Here is a 10,311-nt window from a genome sequence, read left to right on the forward strand (position 1 = left end):
CCCCCCCCCCCCCCCCCCCCCCAGTCTTCATCACAGCTTCTCAGTCGAAGGTTCCACCGCTTTGCGCAGTGAATCAACTAGTTCAGTTTCATACAGAGTATTCATCCAAAGATTTCAGCGCTACTGTTTCACGCATAAAATTTGTTAATTTTTACAACAGTCTACACAGGTCGAAGGAAAAAGAAGATAAACACAGAGAACGAGTTGTTTCAGCACAGAACAGATTGGAGCCAACAAGTTTTCAGCCCGGTGAAGCCAAAGCCATCATAGCCAGTAGTAAGTCAGGTGCCAACAAATTTCATGCAATCGGCAAAGGCCAAAGGGTAGTCAGACATAGAAAGTTCTCCCTGGAGAAAGCTGCAGCCAGAAAGCAATCGCGAGAGGCCAGTCAGTATCGGTGCCTGTCTGCCTGACCTCGAGACCTACCTACCATGGAATCAAAGGCCCTGTGCATGTTCTTCAGAGACGCAGAGAGAAAGGACGAATCGAACAGAACAGAAATACATTGTGTGTAGTGGGGTGCAAGCTCCAAGGACGCCTGCACTGCACGCAGATGTTGCCGAGACGTTTCAGCCTTTCAGGTTCTCTGAAACAGCTAGCGTTAGGCTCTGGGAGGTGGTTTTCAGAGATGCAAAGAGCAGGAGGTGATGCTGGCAAGGCGCTTGGCGGTTGGCGCCCGTCAGTCCAAGGAACAGCCATCTAATTCTGGAGACATGCCTGGGACATGGCTAACCTTGCACGAATGGCTGATTGCTCCACTAAAAGCTCATCTGCAAGACAACACAGAACAGGATGGAATGCAAAAGTGAAGAAGCTGTTGCGTTACCTCGTAAACCACGCGCCAAAGCGGCTCAAGAGCAAGACCAGCGCCAGCGTGCAAAGCAACAACGGTGACGGCTCGCCGAGGTGTCTGTGTGTCCATTATTCAGGGCTAATGGGTCCTAAGTTCAGGGGAAATGACACCGGCTTCAGACGGATCGACACAGCAGATGCACATCTCGATCGACCCGTCCGACGTCGGTGTCATCTCTCCTGAGCGTAGGACGCACACCCACAACCGCAGGCAGCTCTCGTCCCTCTCGCCTCTACTGCCTCTGCAAGTTTTCGCTTGCTGTCTGCAGACACACACAACCATGTACTCCTACTTCTCTGTGTCCTTCTATCTGAAGAAAGAATACACACACATGCTGCCTTTTTATAGAGGCGGCAAGCAGGGAGTGGCTAGAAGCTAGGACTGTGCGCGGTAGGCATTTCTAGTGGCCGCTGCAGGTCTGCAGCCACCGGTTGATGCGTTCATGCCGGTAGCGAGTGACGTCCGGCAGGTGACGACTGGCGAAGAATGCCATGCGGTGATCCAGCCAAGCTTTGACCGGTGGAAGCTCGTGCTTCCACACCGGTGATAGGCACGGGTCAACGCCTCTGTCACCAGCGCGCGTCGTTGTAAGTGAGAACGCGATCAGGCGCACACGACTGTGACGCAGCAGTACAACTACCCGAGCAAAACCAGGTTGTGAGCACAGTGATGGCGTGATGCTCTTCGACGCCAATGTTATGAATCAATTTTCGTGTTTGTGCAACCAGCACGGCAGGAGCTGTCGCACGGACCATTTTAGATTCCTCTGTTCTTGTCTCTTTGATGATTCTGTTGTTGTGAATTGCGACTGCTCTGTATCTAGTTCACTGCACAGAGCAGGGCTCTCAGGTCTCCAGGCTGTGACAAAGCAGAGGTCCATGGTCAGCACTGCTGCGTTCTCTTTTTGAGATGAAACCGAGCCTTTGGCTCATCTTACAATCATTGGTTTCTCCAAGAAACCTGCCATGATTGAATTAAACCTTGAAGATATAGTACGAGTTAAAGGCAAAACAATAGGTTTAGGGGGTTATTGGTTCCCACCCATAAATTTTAACACCTGTCATAAAAGTATTAAACATAGACTATTTACAAAACTCATTGCACAGATGGAGGCTAAACGGCGAGACGAATCTATTAAGCCTAATTAGTACATGATTTGACAATGTGCTGCTACAGTAACCATTGGCTAATAATGGATTAATTAGGCTTAATAGATTTGTCTTACCGTTTCGCCTCGTCTGTGCAATTAGTTTTATAATTAACTCATATTTAGTCCTCCTAATTGGCCTCCAAAAATTCGTTATGACACGAACTAAACTTTAGCTCAAGGAACCAAACACCCCTTAGAGTTTTTTAAGCCACCATAGGTTTGATCGACGCCTTCTTTCGAACGGCCAAATTGGTCAGATTCCCTGTGATACGCAGCTCTTGTGTTTTACGCCTCTGCCTTCTGACTGAATCATTCTGCCTTAAAATCAACGAACAGCGAAGAATCATGTAGTCCCTCGTGATCCATGACTGAACTTTCGTTTCAAGCTTTTCTGTTGCTTTACTACTCTATCTTGTTTATTCTAGCATTTTCATGTTTGTTCTGTCAGAAAAAAGTCTGCTGGAAGGGGCTCAATAATGCTACATGCATGTTATGTTCAGTGAACCTGACCATTAGAAAAGAAGTAGTCTAGTACCGTACTGAAAAGTGTTGTAGAAAATCACATGTATTGCTTTCAGAGATACTATGATCTGCTGCAGATCAAATGCACCTGTAATATAGTCGCTAGATTGGTCTGAAGTCTGAACGGCATAAAGGTATGATATGGCTGTTGCAGTGGCAGGATTTCATATACATGCATCCGACCTTTTTTTTCGAATTAAAAGCCTTTTCCTTGTTAGGTCTGCGTTGACAATGCATTTTATTTTAACAATCAAACTGTCTGGTGGTTCAATCCATAGGCTAAAATTTTAGGAGATCTAATCTCACAAGATGCATACCAATTCCTTCTGAAAGAGGCAGAGGGATAGCTAGATGCATCCATATCGTTTACTTCAAAGGAAAAAAAAAGGAAAGATTAGCACATATCATTGGTGGTAACGAATATCACAATGCAACGGTTGAACTGGAATATGTGATGTCATGAAGCAAATGTTAGCGTGTATCGTTGAATTGTCTCCTAGGTTAGGTCTACTCCATTATGCAACATCCACAATGATAGACCCTTGGCTGAATTCTTTAGTGCATTGAATCAGTTCTTTCAGATAGCATTTTTCTTAACCAGCTACAAGTTTAGAAATGCTCATGCATGTATGTTAACATTCCATAAAAAAAAAGTCGCATGCTCATTGCTGACCAGAACTGAAAGTTCATAAATTACAAGATAAGGATTAAGGATAAATGTTCAGGAACCATGAGATGAAAATTTGTATCAGGAAGATCACGCACTTCGGGGAGTTTACCTTTCTTCTTCTTCTTAGAAACTTTTGGTCCATGTTGCCATCATAGCACTTGTGAATACAAGCGTGATATCCATCCGTCTATCCTTTTGCGCAACGAGAAAACGTGCAACAGACTTTGTTTTCAGACGGAATAGAAGCCGATTGATGATCAGGCTGCCCCTTTCTGTGGTCCACTCAAATAATGCATATTTTTCTCCGAAAACATTGCAGATAACTCATAGGCTCCATACAATTTGCAAACATCATTTTTGGAGCTGTTCTACGTCAAGAATTCCTCGAGTTTTCCATTCTTTTGATTAGGATGGGTCCCTATTGAAGAATATTTTTCTTGACTAGAGCCATGGCTTTGAATTGTCGTCTTCTTTGGAGACAGCTGGGAACCTTGCTGTTGCCTAGGTATATCTGTCACCACTAGAAAAATCCATACACGTAGATTCATCCACTATTATCAACTACTTTAGACTGGTCATTGCAAGAAGAATTTATGCCTTTCTGGATGCTAAATAGATTGTCTGAAATTGACTAGTAACCTAAACAAAGAATCAAAGGGACAGGGGACACAGACACTTGAGATCTTATCATGATTTGAACAAAATTCTTCCAGAGAGGTGAGATCATATAATCAGTGAAGAATCTTCTACATCTTAAGAAATCCTGGTGTGGATTTGCCAAATCTGTGTTAATAGTGAATTAATTGGTGCACACATATCATGATGCATACTTTCATGCAGCACAAACAGTACTGAAAAAAGATTGGTTTGGTCGGACATTCGTTGTTTTATGTTGTTTTTTTTACCTTTTTAAAAAAAGTGTGTTGCTTTCCTTGCAGAGTTGCAATGGTTCGTTACTTAAGCGTTTCTGTCATTCGTGTATTCTGAATCTTTTAGCTGAACTCTGCTTCGGCACTATCACTCTGTTCGGATTCCACCGTACTGAGTTTCCATTACCATACCATATGACAGAATTTGTACAGCAGTTGAACAGTGAAACAAGTTTCATTCAAGATCATAGCTCTGATGTATAAGCAAAGCAATGTGAACCACATAAGAAAGACAAAACTTTGACCGAGACTTGTGTGCTGGTCATCAGACTCACGCTGCTGACAGTAGCAGGAAGGCATGGCAAGTGTGTGCATCACATGTTAAAATAAGTATTTTATTTCCTAGAAATCCAAGGAAACATTTGCAAGGTTGGTAAAAGTTTCAGGATTCCAAACTTACAGAGATGATCGTAGATACCATGTCTGTTCCAACCAAACCGGACAAGTGGCACCAGTCGAAAATCCTCCACTGCGAGCTTTTTTGGATCAATCAAACTGAAAGGACCAATCCATACGTCCTTCGCTCCTCTTCCCTCACATATTTTTTTAAGGAAAGAGGAGAGCTCCCTGCTGATTATATTATGTATAAAATAGGAATGGTATACTTGCAGGTTAAAATTAAGACACAAAGAACGAAAGAAAGGAGATAAAAAATATTACAATGTTTGCTGTGGTCATGCAGACATTTAAAATTTCCAGTTCTCTTTTACTCCAAGAATAACCTGAGTAAAAACTAGTTTGAAATGAATCAAACATACTTGCACTAAAGGAGAGATCTCTTTGAAGATCCGATCATTTCTAGCCATCCAAATACTCCAACTCATAATAATGATAATTTCCATAAATAACTGGACTTGTAGTTGCGTTCGGAAGCTCTCTAGAATTACATATAGCTTAGAAAGGTTTGGGAAGAGCCCAAGATGAATCCAACATTTTTGTGCAAAAGAGCAGCTAAGCAAAAGATGAAATAATATTTCCTCATCTCCATATTGACACAGAACACACTCATACGAAGGAAGGGACATGTTTTGCTTTTTTAGGATGTTTTTTGTATTGAGCCTGTCCTTAAACACCAACTAGAAGAAGACTTTACATTTATTCTGACAACAAGATTTTCATAGCCTGTCTATGTCCATTGACCTAACGGTAGACCTTAGCCTCACATATTTAATAAACTCTTTACACCTTGTGCTTCGCTGGCGCAAATTGGAAGCTTCTGCTGGGATTGCTGCTGCCTGTCCACTTCGATCTGAGGTGACCGTGGACTAACCGCTGACGGACCAGAATTGCCGCATGCCTTGATCGAGTTCGAATGATTTGTGGACCCAGACAAATCTGACTATTTGAATGACGTTTGATTGTCCTGAGTTAGCTTTCAGCTTTGAACTCAAAGAATAGAAGTCCTATGGACACCAGTTTTTTTTTTTACCACGGATTGATTTACAGGTTGCAGTGTCCCCCGTATTTCATGACAGATGGAGTAGGGCAACAAATATTTTTTTCCTTAGCTGCGCATAAGGTAGCTTTCTTTTAATTGGCAATATTTAGGGGCTGCTTGGTTGCCAACCGTAGCGAGCCACACCAGGCACCAGAGGCCAGCCAATTAGGCCATAAGGTCACTCGGATAATGGCCTGGGGTTATTTCTGGCCAAAATCGCAGTACATGTATATCCACCACTCACCCCATTAGGGGAAGCCCTGAAGGGCCCCAAAGAAATCAAACCGAAAGAAGATAGGGCAATTGAACATCATCCATAAGAGAGATGTTAAATGTTCCGGTCAACGGTCAACCCAGGCCTTGCGGGCTCGAGTCATACGAGGCGTCACCGTGGCCTCCGAGGCAAAAAAAAAAAGAAGTATGGGCCTCATTTCGTCTCCTCTGCTCGGCCCAATCGTTCCGGCCCGCTCCGTCCGTCCTCAGCCGCGGAATCCACAGGCCGAGGTTCACCGCAAGGCAGACGCGGCGGGCAGCGGCACACGCACCACCGATGGCCGCGCGTCCGCGATGAGAGAGAGACACTGCGGCAGTGGCACGAGGGGGAGATGATTAAAAATGCAGTGGCCTCGCTGATGGTGCGCCTCCACCACCTGCCCCTGCCCCGCGCCGCGCCCGCCTCCACCTACCGCCACCACCACCACCACGCGCTCCATCTCCCGCCGCCCGCATCGGTCCCGCTGCGCCCCGCCGCCGGCGCCGCCATGTCAACGACGGCGGAGCAGGCAGTCGCCGACCAGAAGCGCGCGCTTCGCACAGAGGTGCGCAGGGCGCTGAAGGCCCTCTCCCCTGACCAGCGCGCCAGCGAAGGTGACCTGCGCCGAGCTTGCTTCGTTCGATTCGGGTCTTGTTACGGGATTGCTGGGCCGTTGGCGAGACCACCTGTTCGTCAATTTGCTTACTAGGAACTGAGCTCTGCCTGTGCTGCTTTTGGCTAGCTTTTGCGCAGACACACATAGGCACACTGGATGTTAGTATTTGGGACGAGAAATAAAAGAGTTGCTAAAATTTTGTGCAACTTCACGGTAGATTCTGCATCATATTTCAAATTCACGAGACTGTTAGCATTGGGGGCGTGTCCCAACCTTACGAGAAGTGTTATTTCCTGATTAAGGTCAGCAGATACATGGTATATTTGCAGTTAAGATCAGGAAAATGGAAGCCTCAGGGAATTCACTAGGAGAAACAAGGATGATTGTGCTCTAACTTGCTTTTACATTAGTGCAACGAAGGGGAGTTTCCTTGTTTTTATTTGGTAATTAGAGACCTTAACTAGAATGGGGATGCGGTACTACACTATTGCTCATCCATTGTTGGAAGTAGATTGCATTCTGCTGTTCCGTTTGAGTATTTGGACGTGAAAAGTTTCTTTGATTTTCCAGATCTGGCTATTCAAACTACAATTTTGGACTCCTCTTGGTTCAAAGCAAGCAAACGGTTGTGTGCTTATATAAGCTGTCAGCAGTTGCGAGAAGTTGATACATCAAAAATACTAGCAGAGTGTCTACCATCGAGTCCTGGTGAGTCCATCGAGTTATGCTCCTTACTGATTCTGTCGCTAACAATTTGGTTCTTATTAAGGGCAAGAGGAACTGGCAAAAGATCTTTATGTTCCTCGAGTGGAGGATAAGAACCGCAATATGCGGATGCTCAAAATCACCACCATGGATGACTTAGTTAAAAATTCAATGAACATTCTGGAACCATCACCCGTGGATGCTAGTGGTAACGATCGTGAAGATGGTAAAATTTATTTCCGTGTCACTTGGAAGCTTTCCCCCAATCTAATTTGTATAAGTTACTGCATCAATGGGGTGGCTAACTTGATCCTCGTTTGATCCTTGCAGTATTGTCATCCTCTTCCCCGATTGATCTTTTTTTATTGCCTGGTAGGTTCTCTATCAGTTGCTTTATACATGCTCTGCCAGACCGCCACATAGGTTCGATTGGGTAATACTTGTTATTCATGCAGGACAAGCATTTGATAGAACTGGTCGAAGACTGGGCCGTGGTGGAGGGTATGATTACATATTATTCTATTTGCCTGTATTGAAGTTGCTAGTTTACAGGGATAACTAAGCAAATGCTCATATCCTAACATGAGAAATAAAAAAAAAAACTCGACCTGTGGGGGGTAAGGTAGCCCCCGGGCTTTTTCGAAGAGATAAGACCTTCTCACGCAGGCTGAGAAAACTGCATGATTCCATCTTATAATGACATCTTCGTGTTTCTTAGTAGAAGTTTCAAAAAGCAAGGGCATGTTGCTGCTGCAATAAGCCGTCACCTTCCTGTTTCTTTCTAGATTCTGTAGATTGTTGAGGGTCTGTGATATATGTTTATTTTCCTCAATGCAGAAATACCATCATGCAAGTCAATTTTGTATTTTGTTTATATTGCCTTTACTGTAGCACTATCGCCCTAATAGACCATGGCTCTGGATTTTTTTAATGCATCTCTACTGTATAAAATGCTTAAGGAATACATGAACCTCAAAAATATACAGTGTTCCAATCTAATGGGTAGTTCAGATTATACTAAACTACATGCTTATGCTTTTAAATGAGAATTTTTCCCCCCACTATCTTATTGTTTCTGGGTGTGTGTTTTTTTCAAATTTGAAAGGTACTATGATACATTCTTGTTGAAATACCAAGAACTTGCAAAAGAGAAAGGGTGGAATCAACCTCTCTTAGGTATGGCTCACATATTTTTATATTCAGATTTTGTTAATGTTTTTCTGAGACCTCTGTTTTTGTAGGTAAGGGTTTTTTTTTCTTCAGATACTATTTTGCAGAAAGTTATTTTATTTAGTTTGTGATATTCAGTTGAAATATGCTTTGCCCCCTCTAATTTGTTGTTAGCATCATATTGGTCAGTCTACATCAAAACAAAAGCAAAATGTACTGTTTTGAAGTGGAAGGCCAGAGTTGATGGAGGTTGTTTTGGAGCAGAATTAGATCTTTATAATGTCTACTGGAAGCTAGTTTACATTTCATTGTTAACTTTAATCATCAAGATTGTTTTAGTGTCAGATCCCAATAACATCTAGTGCAAGCTAGTTTAGATTCCAGTGTTTACTTTTTTTTTCTTAATAATTTTGCTGACCTATTATTTGACAACGTGTTGGTTACTTTCTCTTAAAAATGCATTGAATTGCTATGGTCCAATTGGTAATATGGAGAGATTGTTGGGTTTACAACCAAAATACTTCTTGAATTGTAAGATTTTTGTAATATTGAACTTATGTTCTCTTGTAGAACTGAGTACTCATGTTTCTCAGTTTCTGATCTGGAGTTGATTTCTGATATGAAGTTGTAGTAGATTGGTTTCGGAGATGAATTGCTAAACTTCTATTCGCATCAGCTCTCAACAGATAACTAGTGGCCACAAATTCCATTTTAATTTCTAAATCATGGATGGTTGATGCGAACTTGGTTGTCACTCAAGCAAACCTGCCAACAGTGTCCTGATTTTTAGGGGCTTTGTCTACCTATACCTGTCGCAACTGTTAAACCAAGTATGCAAAATGGATCTCAATTAGAGCAATGGTTTGTCAGAACAAGTATGCATTGCTGTTCCAGAACATAATAGTATAGCTTATATAGAAGGGAATGGCAATAAGCCTTCCTACATAGTTCGAATCACCCTTTTTTTTTGTCAAACCTAATGGTGAATTAACAAGTCAAATTTTAGTTCATTGTGCTTCTAATTGAATTAAAAGCTTTAATTCCCATAACAGAGCATACAGTTTTTATTTGTACCTTTTAGTTTTTCTGCCATTCTGTATTTCACGGTTCCATGCTTTGAGGAATGATAATACGTTACATGCATGCCATTTTGATTGCTAAATTACCGGTCGTAATGTTTGCTTTCCTATTTTGAAGTTGCTCTTTCATACTCGGTGCAAATTATGGAGGAAGGCATCATCCCAGTCAACTCAACTGATGTTCCTATTGATGCTTTGGTCTCATCCTCTGGTGTTATTCCAATAAGCCCTACTGCGCTGGAGAGGATGTAATGAAGCTGATTGGTTTCTTGTTATGCTTTGACAACATGCGCCTCTTTCAGGTTCCATCTGATTGCCCAGGTGATAGTGTGATACTGATACATCAGCAGATCATGGGATTTGTCCTTTTCTTGTGGCTTTCTGCTGTATCATTCTATAATAAAATAGACGCTGGTCAATTTTTTTTCCAGCTAGTTTTAGATGTATGATGTGAATTCTCCTTTTGAGCTAAGAGTCTAAGGTTGACATGGTATACGGAGCTCTGTTGTCATGTATCGTGAAAGTTTACATCTTCAGAACTAGCCAGTCGCCACCAAAAAGGGAAAATAAACATTTTAGAATTTTTTAAAACTGGATTTTGCGACGTTTTCTATTGGCAAAAGAGACGATTTATGATTTTATGTTACTCGTAAAGTCGTAATAGTTGCAAACTTCCTCGGCTCATCATCCATGAAAAAGTGGCCAAAGATTAGGCCCAAGGCCATTGGGCCGCCTTAACTTTAAGCCTCATGGGCCGATCCAGTTTCCCATGGTTCTGGAAAGAATTCAATACAACCGTAGTAGGTGAATATGCCCGTGCAAATAATATTATATATTAAATATTAAATTTAATATAAAAATATTAAATTTAATATAAAAATATTAAATTTAATATAAAAATATTAAATTTAAAATATTAAATTTAA

General features: G+C 42.2%; 1 protein-coding gene across 1 annotated transcript; it reads left to right on the forward strand.

The window, feature by feature from the left end:
* Positions 1-6,089: 6,089 nt before the first annotated feature.
* Positions 6,090-9,880, forward strand: LOC101762244 (5-formyltetrahydrofolate cyclo-ligase, mitochondrial). Its single transcript, XM_012843308.2, has 7 exons — positions 6,090-6,429; positions 7,002-7,139; positions 7,201-7,362; positions 7,467-7,508; positions 7,592-7,637; positions 8,242-8,312; positions 9,504-9,880. Exons 1-7 carry the CDS (start codon positions 6,168-6,170, stop codon positions 9,635-9,637), a joined length of 855 nt encoding a protein of 284 aa, XP_012698762.1. The 5' UTR covers positions 6,090-6,167; the 3' UTR covers positions 9,638-9,880.
* Positions 9,881-10,311: the final 431 nt, after the last annotated feature.

The sequence above is a fragment of the Setaria italica genome, chromosome II (genome assembly GCF_000263155.2).
Source record: "Setaria italica strain Yugu1 chromosome II, Setaria_italica_v2.0, whole genome shotgun sequence".
In the NCBI taxonomy this organism is placed as follows: Eukaryota; Viridiplantae; Streptophyta; class Magnoliopsida; order Poales; family Poaceae; genus Setaria; species Setaria italica.